This window comes from Lactuca serriola, chromosome 1 (assembly GCF_051521515.1).
Source record: "Lactuca serriola cultivar US96UC23 chromosome 1, Lser_US96UC23_V15, whole genome shotgun sequence".
In the NCBI taxonomy this organism is placed as follows: Eukaryota; Viridiplantae; Streptophyta; class Magnoliopsida; order Asterales; family Asteraceae; genus Lactuca; species Lactuca serriola.
The window spans coordinates 103732647-103755288 of record NC_136408.1 but is presented as its reverse complement, the minus strand read 5'-3'; the positions used below and the strand labels follow the sequence as shown (position 1 = coordinate 103755288).

The 22642-nt window shown below is 40.1% G+C and overlaps 1 protein-coding gene and 1 pseudogene across 1 annotated transcript; both read left to right on the top strand.

The window, feature by feature from the left end:
* The first annotated feature begins 2080 nt into the window (after positions 1-2080).
* LOC145059742 (DEAD-box ATP-dependent RNA helicase 16-like) lies at positions 2081-3193 on the top strand. Its single transcript, XM_079007539.1, has 7 exons — positions 2081-2095; positions 2177-2206; positions 2310-2438; positions 2511-2611; positions 2707-2821; positions 2941-3012; positions 3146-3193. The coding sequence occupies exons 1-7, from the start codon at positions 2081-2083 to the stop codon at positions 3191-3193; spliced, it is 510 nt and encodes a 169-aa protein (XP_078863665.1).
* On the top strand, positions 3185-3904 carry LOC145070328 (protein DETOXIFICATION 45, chloroplastic pseudogene; annotated as a pseudogene).
* The last annotated feature ends 18738 nt before the right edge of the window (positions 3905-22642 follow it).

Genomic DNA, 22642 nt, shown 5'->3' with positions numbered 1-22642 from the left:
TTCTGCTTGAAGAGGAGCCATCAAGGGACTTTCCCTTGGTACCCTTCGAGGGGACACTACTAGAAAAAAGACCTTTTACGACGCGCAAAACACGACGCTCTTTGATTTATGTTACGCATTAGAGAGCGACATTAAAAAAGTGTCATCTCTTCAAAAATTTTAAGGATTTAGGTCGCGCATTACTGAGTGCCCTTAAATTAGTGTCTGATGTAAAAATATTAAAAACACGGAGGGCACCTATAATAAAAAGGGCGTCCTCTACAAATGTCGCTTTATAATTTTAATAAACACGCGTTTGGACTCAGGGGGGAAACTAAATCCCCCAAAATTTTGAACACCCGCTTCCTCTTCCTCTCTACTCTCTACACCCGCCAAATCAACTTCATTCTCTCCCTTCTTTCTCTCTGCAAACCCCTTCTTCTCCGATCGACTTTCACTTCCTTCTATGTGCAAACCCTAATCAAACATAACACATTTGAAATAGTAATATCTTCTTTCATTTTCTCCCCTACTACTCTCTGTAAAACCTAACAGCCGCCACCACTAGAAACATGGAAAATCCCCCAAAATTTTGAAGTACCCCGCTCACTCCTCTCAATATCTCTTGCGCTTTCGTATTTATAGCCAGAGTTGGAGAGCGAAAAGAAGAAAGAAGAAAGAAATGATGTGCGTATTCTTCCTCTTTTCTTCCTCTAGCTCGATCACAACCCTTCTTCTCCCTTCTTATTATTTCTTTTTTTATTTGTAGGTGAGGGTGTGAGGTGGCGTTCAAAGGTTGTCAAGGGGTTGTGAGGAGCTATAGGGCTCAAGTTCGAGGTTGAAGATTAGAAACCGAAGGTTGAAGATCAGATTTGGGATTAGATGAGTCGCTGGTACAACTGACGTCGTCGTGGTGTAGGTCAGATGAGTCGCCGGAGTCCAGGCCAAGTAACAGTGTCGCTGGAGTTTCGGGAAGCTAACGATGTCATTAATTCGAGTGCAGGTGATGTGCCGATTATTGATTTTGGATCAATTACTAACTGTTTGCCATTTTCTTTCTAGAAAATCAATGTAGTGTCTGCTTCTTAATCTTGTTCTCTATGAGTACCATTGTTACCTTCTCTGGTAAAAACATCTAACCATATGCCAGATTCGTTGATTCAGGTTCTCCTCTTCTCCTTTACGTCCCTAAACTTCTTTTCAATCAACACAATTAAGTTTTTATTGCCCACTAAGTGTTTGATTATTTGCTTCACTGAGTATTGCAATATTTGATTATCAAATCAAGGCCCCTGTCTCATCTTGTGTAATCCATTTTTGATACTAGTATTGTTGTTGTATGTTAAAAGGCTACAAAAGTACCTGTTAAAGAGTATGAGTTTGATGAAAAGAAGATGGCAAATGTGCAGTCTCATCTGGTGCGTATCAATAAGGGCATTATTGTACTTTTTAAATTTATTATTATTTTTTAATTTTTAATAATTGGGTTATGCAGGAAAAATTGGTTGCCAATAACTATTACTTGAACAGGTCTCCAAAAGATGCGTACAGATAAATATATTATTCATGAAGTGAAGGCAGGAATAGTTGAATGGTATATGATTATGAACAGGGGCAAATGCGTAAAACAAATTATGATTCTTTTTATTATGGATGGTGCACAGGACAAGGGCAGGCTGGTCAAGACTGGAAGCTTTACACATTCATATCCATTTTGTTGAAGATCTGATACCCCTCTTATCTACAGAGCAGTTCCCATGATGAGCAGGTAATAAACAATAATAATATTAGTAATGACCTTCTTTCTTTTTAGCATACCCTTTTTAATATGTTTTAATTTTTATTCTGGATCCATAATACAGTTGCTTGAAGCAGCTTGGTGTCTTACAAACATAGCTGCTGGAAAACCTAAAGAAACAAGAGCTTAATTGCCTGCATTACCTTTACTCATTGCTCAAATTGGAGGTTAGTGTTAAGTACTTAGTTTTTAATATTTCTTGATTTTTTCGTATCACTTCAATGGCGTAATTCTAATTTTGTAATTGTTATCCAAAAAAGAGTTCAGTGCCTGTTGCAGAGCAGTGTGCTTAAGCATTAGGAAATGTTGCAGGAGAAGGTGAAGAACCGAGACAAATTCTGATTTCTCAAGGGGCATTACTTCCTCTTGCAAAAATGATGTTGCCAAATAAAGTTTCAGTTAACGGGTGAACCAAGTTTCTCTGAAATGGTTAGTTTTTGTAAATTTTTTATACAAAATCCAATTCTGTTCTTCAATATTATAAAGATCAACGGTAAATTGGTAATTTTTGCTTTTGTTTTCCAATTTTCAGGCGACAGCATTGTCAGGGCCTCCTTATATCTTTGTTTCTACTCCAGCTTGTGTCCAAAGATGTCTTTCATCAGGTGTTCTTCAAGCAAAATCCGTTCATGATTATCTTTCAATTATTATTCTTGATAAGGTATGGATTCTTTTCTTTCTGTAACATTTATAATACTCTTTATTAAAGTACTGATTCATGTTAGTAAATCAGGCAGATCTTATTTTTACATATGGATATGAAAAGAATCTCAAAGATCTCAAAACTCACATTCCTAAAAGATGTCAATGCCTTCTCATGGCTGCTACCTCAAGGTTTGTTTGTGTCATTATCACTTCTTATAAGATGGTATTTCCATTTCTACCCCTGCAATTTCTTCATTCAATTAATTCTGATGAAATTTTTGCAGTGATGATGTTGAAAGCTTGAAGAAGCTTTATCTACACAATCCCTATATTCTTACTTTAGCAGAAGTTGGTGATGGAAAGGACGAAATTGTCCCTAAAAATGTTCAACAATTTTGGGTAAGAGCTTAAGAGCTAAAATCTTGTATACTTATTTAACAAACTTATTTTAGGGCATTTCTTTAATACATTTAATAGTTTCTTGAATCTTTATTTATTTCTTTTACTTTTATATTTAGATACAATGTAGTTATCGAGATAAGCTTCTTTACATTCTTGCAATTTTGAAGTTGGATCTTGTTCAAAAGAAAGTCTTTATATTTACAAATACAATTGACACAAGTTTTAGACTAAAACTTTGAGCAAGTATTATTTTTCCCATTAAATTAATCTTTTTTTACCTATTATAGATTTTAATAAAACTTTTTATATATTTTTTGACAGTTTGGTATAAAATCTGCTGTGTTAAATGCTGAATTGCCTGTGAATTGACGTCTACATATTCTTGAGGTATTATTCCCTTTGACTTTTCTTGAAGTTTTTATAATTCTATATAATGTTTTTTAGGGTTTTGGTTCTTAAATGAATAAAGAAAACAAATTTCCTGGGCGGGAAAGAAGCAGACATACTTGCTGGTAAGATGAGTATGGTACAGTTGCAAGGGCGGGACCAGTTGCTGACAGCACAAAATGAAATGCTCAAGGTACTCTACTCTACTGCTTCATCATATATGTCTGCAAGTTTGGTTGGCAGTTTCCCTTATTACAGATGCGTTGGCTGCATCTGGTCAGGTATAAATTCACCAAATGTTGACTTTGATTTGACTTGACATATAGTTTAAGGAAAATGTTTGACTATTTGTCAGTTAGTTGACTTCTTAACCATTTTTTTGTTTTGTTTTGTTTTAGGCGTTGATTGCTAGTTCGGTTTCAAAAGGGAATTATAGATCTGTGAAGGATATCACATACTTCGTGTTGACTGTAATGTTAATTAATAATTATTTTGTTTATATAATATATAAAGATGTTTTTATTTTATAAAAGTTAATTAATGTTTTATTATTTTCTTTAGATTGGTTTTGTGATGGGTGTTACTTTGGCTGCAATATTGGGAGTTTCATTTGGTTCCATAGTCACACTGTTCACTAAGGACATTGGAGTATTGGCGATTGCTAGAACCGGGGTTTTGGTAAACTCCCTATAATACCCTTGTTGTTAATATATATATATATACATATATATATACATATATATATATATATATATATATATATATATATTTCTGATGCGTTTTGATTTTGTGAAAAAAGTTTGTGAGTGCTAGTCAGCCTTTGAATGCTTTTGCTTTTATTGTTGATGGTTTGCATTATGGAGTTTCAGACTTCCTGTATGCTGCTTATTCCATGGTATGCTTTTTTTTAGACATGAATATAAAATTACATATTTGCCCTTGGATTAATATGTTTTCACTGTAGATGCTTGTTGGGATTTTATCGTCTGTAATTGCAACTTGTTATGAGATGGTATTACCACATTTTTCATACTAATACTAATTACTAAGGCAAATTTCATTTGAAGTGTCTCTTGGATTAATAATAGCACAATGTTTATCAGGCCAAAACCATTGCATTTTGCAATAGTTGATGAACTTGATTATGTCCTAATTGATGAGGGAAGAAACCCATTGCTGATAAGGGGTGAGGTATGTCTTCTTACTTTGAGTGCTGTACGGATAAATGATGTTTAAAAAATATTTGGGAAAGTAAACAAAAGGAACTAGTTACTTAACAACTTTGATATTTTGATATGCATCTCATTCTCAGGCTAGCAAGGATGCTGCACGTAACACAGTTGCTGCTAAAGTAGCTGAGCTTCTCATGCGTGGCCTCGTATTTTACTTTTTTGCCCTTCTTTTTCCTTTTTGATGTCTTGTTATCCATCTCCATTGTATGCGTATCTCATTGTTTGTTCCACTACACATCATGTAAATTTATATATTGTAACAAATAGAATTGTAAGACATTAAATTTTATGAAATGGATTATATTTTTTGTATATGATATTTTATTTTATATTGTGAGGCATTAAATGCAAATTTAATTTGAAAATTAGTAAATCTATAAAAAAATTTTTTTTTTAACATTTAAAATTATGATACGCAAACATGCGTGTCATCTTCATTTATGACATGGCCTTTCTTGACAGAGGCTTTCTTGATACGCATTGCGTGTCATTAACACGCGCGTCGTAAGGTTATGACACGCGAATGCGTATCGTCTTCCTTTATGACAGGGCCTTCCTTGATACGCATTGCGTGTCGTAACTGCGCGTCGTAAATGTGCGTCATAAATGCGCGTCGTAAATGCGCGTCGTCTATAGACGACGCGCAAAAGCGCGTCGTCTCTCTTTATGACAGGGCCTTCCTTGACACGCATTTGCGCGTCGTCTGAGCGTTTTACGACGCGCAATGAGCGTCGTAAAAGGCCTTTTTTCTAGGATCTTCCTCTTCTTTCCATTGCCTTGCCCGATGGCCAGTACAGGGGCAGAGTTAGGAGTAGGAGTAGGAGTAGTAACAACCGATTTACCCTTGAGACCACTTTCGGCGGTCTTCAAGAGTCCTTGAAGTTTGTTGAGTGTAACTTCCTCCTTGTTCATGTGATATGTCATTTAGAATTGATCATAACAAGAAGGTATGGAGTGGAATATGATGTCTATTTCCAACTCCTCTGGGAAGTTCACATTTAATTTCAGCAAACGGTCCACGAGTCTTTGCATTTTCTGCATGTGGCCCGTGATGGGTTCACCATCCTTCATTCGGGTTGTTATCATGGAGGAGATGATTTCATACCGCTCTTGACGAGCACTCTGATGGTATATGTCCATCAAGTCCTAGTGCATCTCAAAATGGTAATAGTCCTCATAGGACTTTTGGAGCTCGGTTGTCATCGTGGCCAACATGATACATGCCACCTTAGTTGCATCTCCCTCATGTGCGTAGACTTCAGCGATCTCCTCTGGAGTAGCAGACGACTCATCAAGTTCCTTAAGCTCCTTGTCGAGGACATATTCATTGTCCTCATAGCGCGTAACCATCCTTATGTTCCTGATCCAATCATTGAATTTGGATCCATCGAAGATGACTCTCCCACAAAGGTTCATGAGAGAGAAGGAGCCGGTAGGTTTTGAGCCAGAAGCAGCATTGTTGGAAGACATCTGAAAAAGAAGAAAGACAAGTTTAGATTAGATATAGAATCCTTAATAAGACACCCAAATGTAATATTAAGGTTAGGACCTAACACAATATCTCATAACCTAGAATAGGGATGCCGTAATCCAAGCTATAAAATATTTGAAGGTAGGTGAATGACGATTCACCAATTTCCACCATGAAAAACGAAATGTATTATTAGGTTTTAATTGGTTTTGAAACTCCTAGATTCTTTTGAGATTCATTGAACTTTTCAATGGCTTGTTTCAATCTCGAATGCTCCCTTCAAGTTTTGTGACTGGGATACCGAGGATCACAGAACAAGGTGTGAATAACCATGAAAATTACTTAGTACTCTTAATGTTTATCACCTAACCGATGTGCTGGTTAACCGCACACACTCCACCAATCTATGATAAACCTTAAGCCACCCTTTGCCAACCTTGTTAAATCCAAGTTAGTGTGTCGATTAACCACACACGCTCCACTAACGACTTAAGCAAGGTGCAAAGTGTAATTTTATGGATTAGCACTAAAATCACATTTCCCTAAAGTAACTAAGATTGTGAATTTATAAAACATTTAGTTACTTTATAATCATTATAATTTTAATGAGGATTAAATTCATTGTCCTACCCGTTCGGCTAACGACCCTCCACCAGTCAAGGAAGCGGTCGGTGAGAGTGGACACCCCTTAAGTTGTCATTTTATAGGCAAGAACCTTATACCCCCTTTATAGACCGGCTTCGTGAATGAGGCTTACTAACGGTAAAACGACTTGTTCTTACATATATATATATATATATATATATATATATATATATATATATATATATATATAATTAACTTATAATATTATAAAGTATAAGGGTTGAATTTTAAATTTTAAATTTTAAAATTTTAGGGGTTGGAACTAAAGTTTTTGAAGTGACTTTACGTGTTCCAAAACTTAAGGGCAAGTTTTGTAACTATTCAAAACTTTTCAACTTCATAACTTATGAGTTAATGGTTTATTAAAATGAAGACTCTTCATTTTATGTAACTTATGTGTTCTTTAATGGACTTTAAAAGAAAGGCTTTTGGTAATCCATAACTTGAGGGCAAATTATGGATTCCATTCAAACACATCATGATCAAGAATTAAAATAACAAATTGTCTGCACATAATTCCTATGATCTACTAAACTCATAAGTGTATGAATATTCATATCAACAATTTCAAGAATCATAAGAGCACATATAAAACTTGAAATTTTGATAATTACCATTGTAAATGGATTAGCATAATCATTACCACATAAAAAAACAGGTTTTATAAGTCCAAAACAGTTAAGGGTAATGATTCTAGTCCTTTTCCAGCAGCAATACTTGAAAAACTGCATTTTGGGCCTCCTACTCGTCAAGTGCATGAACCTACTCGACGAGTATGATGATTATACACATGGACTTGTCGAGTTCCCCCATAGACTCGGCGAGTTCACTCAAGCAGAATGTAGAATTTGAGTTTTTTTTCAACAATTTGCATCAAGTATCAAGAAAACAAGACGGTACCACTGAAGGGTTTTGAGCATTCTAACACTCCTAAGGTGTACATGCAACCCTAGAAACCTTATATCTATGTTTTACTAAGATACATGCAAATTTGATTTTTCCAAGGTTCTTAACCTAACTAGCATGGCATGGGGAACTTGAAATGTAAAAGAGTGTAGGAGAACATACCTTTCTTGTTGCTTGGATTCCTTAAGAACTTTGTGAGCTTAGCACGCCAAATGTGATGCCTCAAATGCTTCACACAACACCACAACTCTTGGAATAACTTGGAGAGAAGAACAAACACACTCAAAATCGGCTAGCCCTCTTGTTCTACACCAATTCATTCCCCGACCGACGGTCAGAGTGAGCGGACCATTCAGACCCTTGAGGACATGTTAAGGGCGTGTGTTATTGACTTCGGTGGGAGCTGGGATTCCCACCTACCCCTGGCAGCATTGGTGCTTTGCCTTTTGAGCTATTATATGGGCGAAGATGTCGCACCCCGGTTTGTTGGGGTGAGGTCGGACACAGGGTGATGGGTTGGATGGAGGTAGTCTCACAGACTACTGAGAAGATTCAGCAGATTAGGCAGCAGCTGTAGACCGCTCAGAGTCGGCAGAAGAGTTATGCCGATCGGCACCGATCCGAGTTAGAGATTCAGGTCGGTGATATAGTACTTCTGAAGGTTTCACCCTGGAAGGGTGTCATCCGTTTCAGGAAGAGGGGGAAATTAGGTCCCCGATATATTGGGCCATTCAAGATTGTTGCCAGGATTGGCAAGATGGCACACAGACAAGAGCTTCCGGAGGAGCTTAGTCGGATTCACATCACTTTCCATGTTTCGCAATTACAGAAGTGTGTTATGGACCAGGAGTCGGTGGTATCATTGGATGATATTCAGGTCGATGAGCATCTGAACTATGTTGAGAGGCCAGTAGCCATTCTAGAGAGGAAGGTGAAAATTCTATGAAACATGGAGATACCTTTGGTGAAAGTACAGTGGGAGCATCGGAGGGGATCCGAATGGACATGGGAGCTGGAGGCTGAGATGCGGGAGCACTATCCAGAGTTGTTCATCGCAGCGGACTTCGAGGACGAAGTCTAGCTCAAGTGGGGGGAGAATTGTAACGCCCCGATTCTCAGGTATTAATATTATGGCTATAAATTTTCAAGTTTTAAGGTCTACTTGACAAGTTGGATGCCCTAACTCGTCGAGTAGTAACGAGTTTGGGCCACGTGTTAAGTGACCAACTCGCCGAGTCATAAGAGTGACACGACGAGTTGGATCTGGAGGGTGTAACCCTAAATTCCGGGGTTTTGCACCCTATTTAAAGGATCATTAGACCCCCCCCCCCCATTAGTCCCCTACAGCCTCTAGAGAGTCCAGAAAACCCTATTTCGTGTGAGAACTTTGAGTGTGTTTTGATCTTTGGAAGGTGGAACTTGTGAATAGAGCTTGAAGGTCAAGTAGCTAGCAGCAAGAGACTCGTGTGGATCTACAAAACCTATCTCAGTTAGCTTCATTTGAGGTATCCATTCATAATCTTGGCCTCATTTCCTTCTAGATCTCATATGGATGAAGTTTAGGGCTTTTTGGCTTGGTTATGAAGTTATTGTTGTGTATGAGCTAGATCTGAAAATGCAACTTTAGATCTGAACCCTCCTTGGTCTCTAGGTTCATAAAGTTTCTAGCTTTGTCATGTATGAAACCTTCCTTTTGAGTTAAACCCCGTTTCAAGTTTGGATTTGGCATTATGAGTCTTTAGAGCCTTGCATGCACGTAAAGTTTGCAACTTTACGTGATAAGCATGCCTTGGGAAGATGGATCTACAATATGGAGCTTTAGCATGGCTCAAAAAGCATCTGTGTAGAATAAGGATTGAAGGGACTCGGCGAGTGGCATGGTCGACTCGGCGAGTCCGATGAAGATTGTCGTAGACTCGGTGGGCCAGATGAACGACTCGGCGGGTCCGATGAAGATTGCTTTGGGCTCGGCGTGTCAGACGAGTGACTCGGCGAGTTGGCAAGTAATGCAAGGAACTCGGCGAGTAGATGAGGGTACTTGGCGAGTTGAGGTCAACATGGACTGATTGACCTTGACAGTTGACTTTGACCTTGACCTAGGGTTGACCAGTTGGCGTTTGGGGGTATTTTGATAAATTGGATATTTATAGCAAGGGTCATTGGTGAATATAGGTGTTGGAGTTGGATCTACATTTGGAGGAGTTTGACACTACCTTCCGAGGTACCTACGAGGTGAGTTATCCTCACTATACTCAAGGGTATAAGGCGCCAAGGCCGACCCTTTGGATTGCTATATGGTTATGATATGCTAGTATGATCTATTAGATCAGAATGCTAGAGGTTAGGATAATGTTATGTGGTATGTGATATGATCTGTTAGTTCGGTATCCTAGAGGGTAGGATAATATTATATGTTATGTGGTATGATCCGGTAGATCATTTTATTGTCTATAGACCGTTATGTGATTATCTGTTATATGTGCACATGTTATTGGGCGGTTGAGGCTTATTTGCTTTGTGCAAAAGCCAATAGACCTCGGCATTCCAACTTGTTGGTTGCGGGTCGTGAGTATTCCATCCCAAGGATGATTGGACTCATAGTATGTGAGCATTCCAACCTGATTGTTGTAGGCCTGGGGTATTCCATCCCGAGGATTATTGGGCCCATAGTGTGTTGGCATTCAACCGGATGGTTGTGGGCCTGGGGTATTCCAACCCGATGGTTGAATGGACCCATAGTACGATGTTCATGATTAAGTGTATTGTTGTGGGTATGGGTATTTTGGGGGAACTCACTAAGCTTTCGGGCTTATAGTTTCTGTTTATTGTTTTAGGTACATCAGGGGATTGCGGCAAGGCAAAGGTGTGATCGTACAGCTCCTCATATTTTGTTATTGTTTTTGGTAAAAGCTCTAATATAGACTATTTTGAAAACAAATTTGTAATCACTGAGGATTTTAAAAGGTTTTGAGAAGTTTTAAATTGGCTTGAATTTTTTTGGGTGTTACAATACCGCTTCTAGGATAACAAGCACAAAAAGGTTAGCAAAAGTAGGGATGTGGTGTTCAATCAGAATGTGCTATACAAGGATGAACTTGCTAAGATTCCCAATAGTAACACATAACCAAAGAAGGATGAAAAATTTTATTTAGAAGAAGCTTCAAATGACGACATTATAAAAACTACAGTACTCCACAAATAGGTGAAAGTTCAAGATGCAATGGGAGCTCTAATGAAACTAGAGATAGTTGGTGCATGAATGTTAGTAGTTCAGAGGATGATGGTGTAGAGACTGAAGCCCATACTATTAATAGATCAACTAGAGTATAAAGGCATCTAGTCAAGTATTCTCCTTTAGCAAACTTCTTGTTGCTGACATGTAACACCTAGTTTTGGATGTATCTTTTATCAGGATATCAAGCTATAAATGGATCGGGTAAAGGTCTTGGAATTCAATGGAATAGAGATAAGAACCTATTTGATGATGGCAATGTTTGGTTAAGTGTTTAAAGCCATCAAATTCTGTTTTGAAGAAAAGGGTAATATGGAAAATGTTATATATCGGGATTCTTGCATGGATTATGGCTTTAGTTCGGCATGTGTTAAGCCAAAGATAACTACATAGGATTATGGGGTTTGTTGATACCTTTCGATAAATATAAAGAGCGTTGAAAATGGAGTTGAAACGAAGTAGCTATAGCTGTTTGAAGTTGAAGTGAAAATTGAGGGTTTGTCCTACGCAGGGCATAGGAAAGTTACACAGGGTGTACGTGCTAAGTAGGGTGTAACTAAAAATTATGCAGGGCGTAGATGCTAAAATGTTGGACACGAGTTTAATAACCTGCAAATGGCATATGTTATGCTATGCAGGGGTAATTGCGAAAGATCAATGTCACACCCCCGAACCAAAAGGCGGAAACGTCCAGGGGCTTGGGTGACTTTAATTTGGAATATCATCACAATGAATATAAATGAAACATAACATCATCATCACCATGCATACAATAATCCAACTGTCATTGTTTACATCAAGTATATTATCTTAAATTACATATCCCAAAACATTAAATGTATGATGATTAACGGTACGCAAAAATAAAATCCAATACTCTCGATGATTCTCCTGCTTAACGGTTCCCTGAGAATACAAGTTATTTTGAAAACGGTCAACATATATAATGTTGGTGAGTTCATAAGTATGTATGAATGAAAGACTTTGTATTATTTGTAAAACCCAGAAAATCCGATATTTTTTGAAAAATAGTTTGAAAGTTGTGTATCAATCGAGTATTAAATGCATGTGTGGTTTCTTTTGTAGAAAATTTGTATAAATATGTAACCCAGAAATTCTCGTATTTTTTTGTTGTAAGTTTAAGGTAGTGTATAGTAGTATTTTCCCCTAGAAATTCCAATATTTTCTTAATATAAAAGTATTGTGGTCTTGAACCCTAAGACCTTGTATTAGTGTATGAATGCTTTATGTCGTCACGATTTATATTTGTATTCCGTAACGTTATAATGGCATTGATCTCTATGTGAGTCGTTATAACCATGCTTGATAGTGATTGATTCGCATGTCTTGGCATTTCTGAACGCCAGTTTGTTGAAGATAAGGTTTGTCACCCTAGACTCGCCTAGTCTAACTGTAGCAAACAACTCAGGTGTGGGGGAGTCACCCCCGTATAGATCTGTACACAAACTCTCCCTCTCCCTCTAGGAGACTCTGGTTATAACTACAGGCTACGATCATACACTCAATAGTGTCAACCGACATGTCTCACAAGATCCTTAATTGTTTTCACGCGAGTATTGATTCACACTATGTATAATGTTTTCGTGTATGTATTAAGATTTGCAAACACCCAGATAAAGTATGAATATTAATGGATGAAGCCCAACAGACATGTTAAAGGACAACTATGACCCATTAAACATTTAAGTTATTTCCAGACTTGATAAGCAATGCAAAAGGACATTTAAGGCCCATTAAGCATATGATGGATAGTCCAGGCCCAATAAGCATGTAAATGGGCCACTAAGGCCCAATAAACATGTAATGGATAATTCATGCCCACTAAGCATGTAAATGAACCACAAAGGCCCAATAAACACGTAATGAATATATTAGGCCCAACAAACATGTAAATGGATCACTAAGGCCCAAATAAACATGTATTGTAAGTATTAGGCCCAATAAGCATGTAATTGGTGTATTTTATTTGTTTGTTATCACGTTGATCATTTTAGCTTGGTTTTTACTAACATGACGTAAAAGGCCCACTTTTTGTAATAATGACATTTTTGGCCCATTAAACCATAACTTTACAATTTAGGCTTATTTTTAGTAAAATTGACACTTTAGGTCCCTTAAAACCTAAAATATACATTTATGGGCTTATTTTAAATAAAGCGACACTCTTGGCCCATTTTGGTAAAAATACATTTTTGGCCCATTAAGTCATGAAAATTTACATCTTCGGCCCAACTATCTAATAATTGACAAATTTGGCCCAAACATATTTAAATTAATGTTTTCGGCTCGTTTTTGTAAAAATTTACATTTTCAGCCCTTATTTGATAAAAATGACATTTTCGGCCCAAATTTTATGTAAATAACATTTTAGGCCCAAATTTGAATATAGTGTCATTTTCAGCCCAAAAAACCATAAGTTTTCATTTTTGGCTCAAATTTGTAAAAAATGACATTTTAGTCCACAAAAACCAAAATTTTACAATTTGAGCTCAATAAAACGTGAAGGCCCATAATATGGCCCGTTATGCGAAAATTACACTTTTGGCCCCTTAAAACCATGAATATCATAAAGACCCATTTTTAAAATAAAATGACTCTTTTGGCCCTTGTAAAACCATAAATATCAAAAGGTCACATCTTTTGTTTATTTGTCAAAAATGGCCCTTACACATGATTTTGTTTAGTCTTTCAACATCTTAAACATGTTTTAAACTTTCATCTTTATTGTGAGTTGCTTATAGTGTTTTTAGTTTACAAATCTCACTCATTTTTGTTAGAGTTTTAGAGATCTATAATATTTCATCACATTTTCACAACTTATAACAAGAAAAACACACAAAATATGCACAATACTTAGATCTACAACATAAGCAACTTGTATTCTCCCCCAAAACATATAAAAACCAAAAACAAGGGGATATGAACTCACCTTGAGGTTTGGATTTGGTTCTGGATGAAGAAGTGAGAAGATTTCGGCCCTAACAAGCTTCCCGAGGGAGATTCCGAACTTAGATGAGTTCTAAGAAGCATGATCCATGATTTAAAGAGTAAACGAGTAACAAGTTTTTAACAAAAACATGATGTTAGACTTCTTGTTTAAGAGTAACTTACCAAAATGGATGGATTTTTGATGAAGTCTTCTTGAAACATATACAAACTCACGAGATTTTAGAGGAGAAAGGAGGAGTTCTTGAGAGATATTTGAGAGAAAATGGAGATGGTGAGAGGTGTGTTTCGGTAGAGAGAAAAGGAAAAGAGAAGGAGAAAGGATTGAAATGATGTTTGCATGGAAAACCACCATGCAGACATGAGGTGTCAAGTGCAAAATAATCCCCTTTTCTCCTTTTTTTACTCACACACACACACACACACACACACACACACATATATATATATATATATATATATATATATATATATATTGGGCTGAGAATTTGGGCTAAAAGAATGGAGATGAAATGGTTTTGGACCCAATATTGGCTTTGCTAGAATTTATGAAGCCTAGTAATATTTTTTAGGCCCATTGGGTCCTTATGAAGGCTCATGGTCCAATGAAGCCCAACTAAAAGGGTTTACGGCCCATCAGAGCAAATGAAACCATTTATGGCCCATTAGAGTTAAGATGCATTATTCTAGGCCCACATGGCCCAAAATGCTAAAGTATCATGAATGTGGGTCCAATTAGAGCCCAACTAGGGTTCCTAGGCCCAAAATAGTCAAGTTGAAGGTTTATTGGTCTATTAAGCCCAATAAGAGAATCCTAGTTCATATTAAACTTGAACTGATACTTTTAGGGTTTTCAACCCATAGTTGACTATATGAGATGCTTTGTATAAGGTTTTGAACTTTATGAGTGAACCTTGATTAAATTCGTTGTCATAGACTGAGCATAGTGTATGATATCAAATTAGGGTTACAAGTATCACAATAGATGATGTTTACATGATTACAAAATTTCCTAGCTATAAATGCTAGTTGTGATAATCAAAACCCTTATTCTTCGGCTTTGAGTCCTATTTAAGGGCTCTAACTTATGGGAAACCCTCTCATGACAAACCTCCATCGCCTAAGATCATTCCTTGAGAAACCCTGGCCTCCTTTTTCTTGTTTTGAACCTTGACGTCATTTATAAGCTTATTTCTCCATTGTAAGGTTTAATCATGAAGAACAAGGTGGTTGCAAAGTGTATATAAGAAGGGTTCAAGTATAAATCTAGCAATGTTGCTTCATTTCTGGACCATTATGAGTACAAAGCTTCTAACTTGCTCATGGATTTCTTAGATCATGTTAATTGTCATATTTGTAACTTTTTGGTCCATTGAGCTTGTGTTTTGGGATTTGAGGCAACTCCTAAAACCTTTTGAGCTATATGGAACACTCTTGGAACGTGTTGCACTTGGAAAGTTGTCGTTTGGTGCGCGTTCTTTAACCTGTGAATGTTATCTTATCATTTTTGGTAATTTTAGTGTGTAAAATTTAGATCTTGCTTGATTAGATTGTCTTAATGGGTAGAGTTGGAAACTTTAACCATTAAAAGATTGTAAATGTCCTTATCTGAAAGTTTGACAGGATGACTTTCTGTACTAAGAGATTAAGGGAATTTTTTTAATTAGACTGTTATGTGGGGCATAATTTCCCCTACACATGACGTAGCTTGGTTTTGGCCCGTATCCAGCTAGAGCTCTATGCCATACATAGAGCAGCTTGTACGCATGACATAGGAGGGTTGACTTTGACCAAGTTTGACTTTAGGTCAAATTGAGTATTTTGAGCTATAGATTGGGACTTGGTCCCCTGTTTGTTGCATACGTGACTAGTAGAGCCGGTTATTGGATTTCTGATCATCACTGTTATCTTGTAGACTGCAAGGTGAGTCCTCTCACTATACTTGCCTATGTGGTAGTATATGCTTGTTGACCTGCTGGGTCTTCTCTTGTCGATTGTTGTTATATGTTAACCGAGTTGTTGATAACTCTTAGACTGTTGAAAATCTCCAAGGTTGCTAATTACCTGTGAGGTGTGTTTTTAATCCATAGGGTATGTTGTTAGCCTTCTGGGACCGCTAATAGTCCCCATGATTGTTGATAACCCGTAGTTGATTGTTATGTTGTGTTGTATGCGATACTTTTGGGAAACTTACTAAGATTTGAGATTATAGTTGTGGATTAACTATTTTGTAGGTACTTATCATGCAACGAAGGCATGACTGTACACACATCAACAGTTTTATGATTCGAGATTCCGAATTGTCTTCATTACAACTTTGATCTATGAATAATGGTTTATGAAAAAATTATTTATCTTGAATGTGAATTTATTAAAAATGGATGCTATATTATTTTTTAAAATGAAAAATTTAGCATGAGTATTTGGGATGTTACATGAAAGAGAATGGTGAACCTAAGTCTTATCCAAAAGCTTTAAGGATGAAAGCGTCCATACAATGGAGGAAGGCTATGGAAGAAGAATTGATCTAACTTGACAAGAATTGCACTTGGTCCTTGGTTAAGCTCCAAACAGGGAATAAAACATTACAAAACACGTAGGTGTTTTGGGTTAAGGATGAGATTGATGGAACCAAGAGATACAAGGCAAGGTTGGCGGTTAAGGGGTTCTAACAGACGAAAGGGGTTGATTATAATGAGATTTTTTCTTTAATTGTGAAGATGACTACAATAAGAATGGTTTTAGGAATTGTGCTCTCTGAAGATCTCCATCTAGAGCAACTAGATGTGAAAACAAGCTTTCTCCATGGCGACCTTGAAGAAGACATCTATATGGCACTTCCAGAAGGTTTTCCTATTGTTGGTAAAGAATATACGGTGTGCAAACTAAAGAAAATTTATTTGGTTTGAATCAGGCTCCAAGGTTGTGGTACATGAAGTTTGATTCATGTAGATGAATGGGTACAACAGATGCGAGATGGATCACTACTGCTATTTGAAGAAATTCAAATCCCCTTACATCATTCTATTGTTATATGATGATGACATATTGATTGCTAGATATGACATACAGGAGATTTACAAGCAAAAGAAGTAGCTCACCAATGAGTTCAAAATGAAGGAATTAGGGGCTAATAAAGAAATATTGTGCTTGAGCATAGCCAAGGATAGAGTAACCGATACACTATAACTTTCACAAGCCAAGTACATCAAGAAAGTTTTAGAAAAGTTTAGTGTGGTAGATGTAATAGCCAAAAGTACATAATTGGGGAGTCAGCTAAGACTCATAAAGAAACAATCCCCAAACACAAAAGAAGAAAGAGAATACATGGCTAAAGTTCACTAAACATATGCAGTTGGTAGTCTAATGTATTTAATGGTTTGCACTAGGCCATACATTAATCATGTAGCGAGAGTACTGAGCAGATCCATGTCAAATCTAGGAAGACAACATTAGGAAGATGTTAAATTGTTGCTATTGTAACGACCGAAAAATTCCAACCAATTTAAATTTTTCAAAAACAACCTGATTCCATTAAAGTTATTACAAAAGGTTTTCAATACAATTTATTTAAAGTATTCCCAGAATCACTTCACGACAAAAACATGAGGAGCGGTACGATCACGCCTTCGCCTTGCCACGGTCTCCTGAAGAACCTGAAAAACATTAAACCACAACTGTAAGCCCGAAAGCTTAGTGAGATATCCCCAAAATACCAACCACATATACCATACACGCATAACATGCCATAACATATCCGATCACAGAACAGCCATGCACTTCGGGTCTACTGTGTGACTGGTCCACCGCACCGCCCAACAGTCCACCTGGTCCACCCTCCGAGTCTAGCCATATACCTCGAGTCTACAGTGTGATTGGTCCGCCCGCACCGGGCCTTCAATCCACCTGGTCCACTCTCCGAATCTAACCACATACATCGAGTCCGCAGTGTGATTGGTCCGCCCGCACCGGGCCTTCAATCCACCTGGTCCACTCTCTGAGTCTACAGTATGACTGGTCTGCCCGCACCGGGCCTTCAGTCGGCCTGGTCCACTCTTCGAGCCTCAGCATGTCTGGTCCGCCCTCTTGGGGCCTACAGCCTATCCGGACCGCTCGCTGGGCCTGCGGGACAACCGGTCCGCCATGGGTATCTTGGCCTACATCACAAAGCAGGACCCGCCTCAACCCAACTCCAGTCCAACAACCATGTGCACATAAACATACAATCATATAACAATTCACAGTCAACAAACCGATCAAACAGATCACATAGCATATCATCATTCTAATCAGGATACCGACCTAACCGGTCACTAGCATAGCATCATCCTACATCTCAGGATACCGATCTCAAACAAGTCTCTAACGTATACCATCCTAGCTACCAGGATGCATCATATCAAAGCAATAACATACAACAAATACCCGGATCTAAATCCGATAAAGGGCCGGCCTTGGTGCCTTAGACCCTGTTGATATAGTGAGGATAACTCACCTCGAAACTGCCGACTGAACAGATAACCCAAGCTGCTCCGATCACTAATACGGTCTCCACCACTGGACAACTACCAAGGCACTGAACTCAAAACAATATTCAACAATTACCAAAATGCCCCTGGAAATCAACTGGTCAACCCTTGGTCAAAGACAAAGTCAAAGTCAACCCCTGACTGACTCTACTCGCCGAGTCAACCCGATGACTTGCCGAGTCCTCGTGCTCAACATTTCCTTCAATCCGCGACCCAACTCGCCGAGTCACCCCGAGACTTGCCGAGTTCAACAACTCTGAGTCCACTCGCACACAACTCACCGAGTCTACCCTTGACTCACCGATTCACGGCTCAACCAGAAAAGATTGGGACTCTTCGACAAGACTTGCCGAGTCCATGAACAGACTCGTCGAGTCTAAGGCTATCTTCAACCTACTCGCCGAGTTGTTCTTCCAACTCGTCGAGTTCCAGGCCATCTTCATCCAACTCGCCGAGTTGTTCTTCCAACTCGTCGAGTTCCAGCCTATCTTCAAGCAACTCGCCGAGTACACCCATGTGACTCGTCGAGTACCACCGAGTCTGAATCCATACAGAGGCTTTCCACGCCATGCAGATGATCTAAACCATAGATCTACCCTTCCTAAGGCCATCCATCACGTAAAGTGGCAAACTTTACGTGAATCCAAGGAGATCTAGGCACTTTACACTCTAGGGCTAGGGTTTGGGACAAAATAGCTCCTTCAAACACTCATCAACAGGGACTTTTATGCATTCTAACCCTTTTTCCATTCCAGATCTGAGGTAGCAACCTCAGATCTAACCTCTAAACACCAATACATCACAAGATATGTTTCCCCATAAACCCCAAAATGATGCATCTATATGAATAACATCCCAAGAACGAGATAATATCTCAAAAAGAAGCCCCAACAGCAATGAAACCCGAATCTAAGCAAAGCCCCTTGTTCCAAGCCTCCTAACCTTCAAGATTTCCTCAACAATCACTTCTTCAAGCCTCCAAATGCACTTTGATCCTCTCACACATGACAACTAGGGTTTCTGGACTTAAGAGAGAGTAGAGAGGCTGGGGGAAAGGATGTTATGTTCTTTATATAGGGATCATCCTCCGGATTTAGGGTTTTCTCCACTCAGCGCCTACTCGCCGAGTCCATCCGCTGACTCGCCGAGTCGGCCACTTAACACGCGACCAAAGTCGCGACCCTACTCGCCGAGTTCCCCTTCCCAAATTACTCTTTTAGCCCTTCAACCTTACTCTGGATATTCCGGGATGTTACAATTCTCCCCCACTTAAATTAGGCTTCGCCCTCGAAGCCTGCGGCAACTCAACTCTACAAATACTCCCACAACGCGCCACCTAGCATTAGCCCAACCAGGTTCCTCAAAACACAACCATAGAACCAGAAACTCACTTTCTCCTTCCTTACGGTGTCCTGACCACCGTCTCAAGCCGGCCACAGGCTTTAACCTCTGATAACTCCACTTAACAACTGAGTACTACTCATGATGCAACACTGCTCCAAATCACAACCATCACTCGACCCATATGAGTTAGAAAATAACCATGCACCACCGGATTCCCGATCCGAGTCCAACTCTAATCATTCTGTTGACAGAAATAAACATTCTTCAGAGCAGCTCCCATGAGTTCTCCTCTTGCAATCACATATACATGTTGAACTAGCTCTAGCACCCTCAGGTTGGGAAAACCCGATACACTGATGACATCTCCAAACATCCCCCAGGATGAACCACTACTACATACACAATTTCTTGATCAGAATCACACTGAGAGCCCAAGACTCCCTCCCTGCATCCCTTCCGAGCCCCTTGGCTCTACACCCGCGGAATTCCTTCCGCGACCTCAGCAGACATCCCAACCCGGATGTGATTCCATGCCACTGCCGCAATCATGCTGCTCAAAGCCCATAATTGGATCACTATAATCATAACTCTGCTCTGCCGCTTTCACTTCCGTGAATTTGCACTCCCTCTCGGAGTTACACTCCTCTCTCTTTCCTTTGCCAAGGAAATCCACTTGGCCGCCTTGTCACTCCGACAAGTGCCACGATGCTCGCCCAACGCTACACCACTCCTTCATAGCATAACCGCACACATGCTCTGACTCTGATCACAGGGACTCTCAATCCCATGCACAAACTCCACTAATCAAGATCAAAACCCGGGGCCAGACCTTCTAATGCTATCATGTCGCAAAAACACAATCCATATCCTCAAACCGATCTAACAACGCCTGCAGAGTCTTCAGCATGACTGGACCGCCTCACCAGGCCTTCAGCCAATCTGGACCACTCTCAAAACCTTCAGCCAATCTGGACCGCTCTCTGTGCCTTCAGTCTGGCTGGACCGTCCTCCGAGCCTTCGACCTGACTGGTACGCCTACCGGCCTCCAGTCTATCCGGACCGCTCAACTAGCATTCATCATTCCGAGCTATCTCTCTGGGAAATCCTCCCATACATACTGTTCTAGCCCTCTAGGGGTTCCGAACTCTATCTCCATCACACATAATCCATCCCGGCCTGATCCCAGGCCCTCCACAATCAAATGCTCTAGGTCTGTATCCCGCCCCGCATGCCCGACACTTGCTCCTACCAGCCTACACTCTGGACTGACGGAACACTGTTGAATCCCAAACAGCTAAGCAACCTCACATGCTCATCGATCTTCCAGAGAATTTTCCAATTCTCCCCCACTTATAGCATTGACTATCAAACACCGGTCGCCATTACCGACCACCCAAAACAACCCTGCACAAAACCAACACTTACACGCGGACTGCTTCCCAAAAGCATAAACAACCTTAACAAAATCCCATATCAACACTGATTATCCCGCTCGAAAGAACTTAATCTGCAACTAACCACTCCTCAGAAAGCAGATGCTACCCGGCCTTCAGACCAATGCCAGGTTTCCACTAACAACCCCCCATAAATGATAACCACGAAACTCCCAAAACTAAACCCATAGCCATGCCATGAACCTCAAAGAACAACGAATACCACACAATGAGACTAGCAGATAAACATTATTCCACAATAACCACAAGAAAATCAAGACATCAAGGAAGAAACATACCTGCGACTGCATCCGGCACTGCTCTGACCTCCTCTGCTGTGAGCTGAAAAGCATGACCCTGAGCCCTTGGGGGCTCCGCTCCACCCTGACCTCCATCCGTGATCCTCAAAGTGGCCGGTGCTGGAGCCTGCACCGGTCCTGCAGCAATCTGTGGACAGTTGACCCTCAAGTGCCCAACCTGATAACAATGATAACAAATCCTCAAATCCCGAACCGGCGCTGACTACCGACAATCCCTCGCATAGTGCCCTTCCTTTCCGCACTTGCGACATGCACCACCGGACCTGCAAACTCCGGTGTGACTCCTCCCACACTTCCCACAAGTGGGGATACTCAGATCTCCCATCCTAGAATCAACGGTCTTGGACCGTTTCGGCACCGGCTGCGACTGCACTGGAGCCTGCCTCAGCTCACACAACTGCAACTAAATCTCTAACTCGCGCCGCCTGGCGGCCTCCTGTAACTCCAACAAAGTCTCGCACCTCTGCGTAGACACAAACTGTCTAATATCCCTCTTGAGCATGCTCAGATATCGAGACATCTGAGCCTGCTCTGAAGCGAACTCAGGGCAGAACATTTCCCTCTCAGTAAACATCCTGGTGATCTCCATCGCCGACTCCGAACCTTGCTTCAGCTCCAGGAACTCTTGAGCCAATCTCTCTCTCTCTCTCAACCCGCAGAACATAACGAGTGTTGAACATCTCTCTGAACTGATCCCATGAAACCGTAGCCCTCTGTGCATTCGAATATGACCCCGTGGTCAATCTCCACCAATCCTTCGCCTCGAGCCTTAACAGGTTCAGAGCACACCTCACTCTCTGATCAGCAGGGCATGAACACGTGAAGAAACACCCCTCCACGTCCGATAACCATCTCATAGCAACAATCGGGTCCTGAACTCCATCAAAGGTGGGAGGCTTCGTATTATCGAATTCCCGATACTGAAAACCCCAACCAGCTCCTCCCCCTGCCGCTGCTACAGCCGTTGTAGCTGCCCTGACAGCTGTCTCTGTGAGAGCTGCATAGCGCTCATCAAAATACTCAACCATGGCGGTCTTGATCGACCCAAACAGTTCCGGCAACTCGGCCCGGAACAACGCAGCAACCTCATCATGCAGGATCTCATGAATCCTCGCATCCAACTCACACGTGCTCATCTGACCAATAACCTCGGGGGGTACTGACCCGCCCGGAACTCCCTCTCCTGATCCGGATCCACTCCCAGCATGTCTCGGAATCTCCATACTGAAATAACACCACAAAATCTCAGACACTTCCCACTAACCCGGGAACCACTCTCAACCCCACCCTAGAGGTCATGGTTTCCCTGATACGCGTATGGGTCCTGTGCTTTCAGTAGTACGGGCCCATAC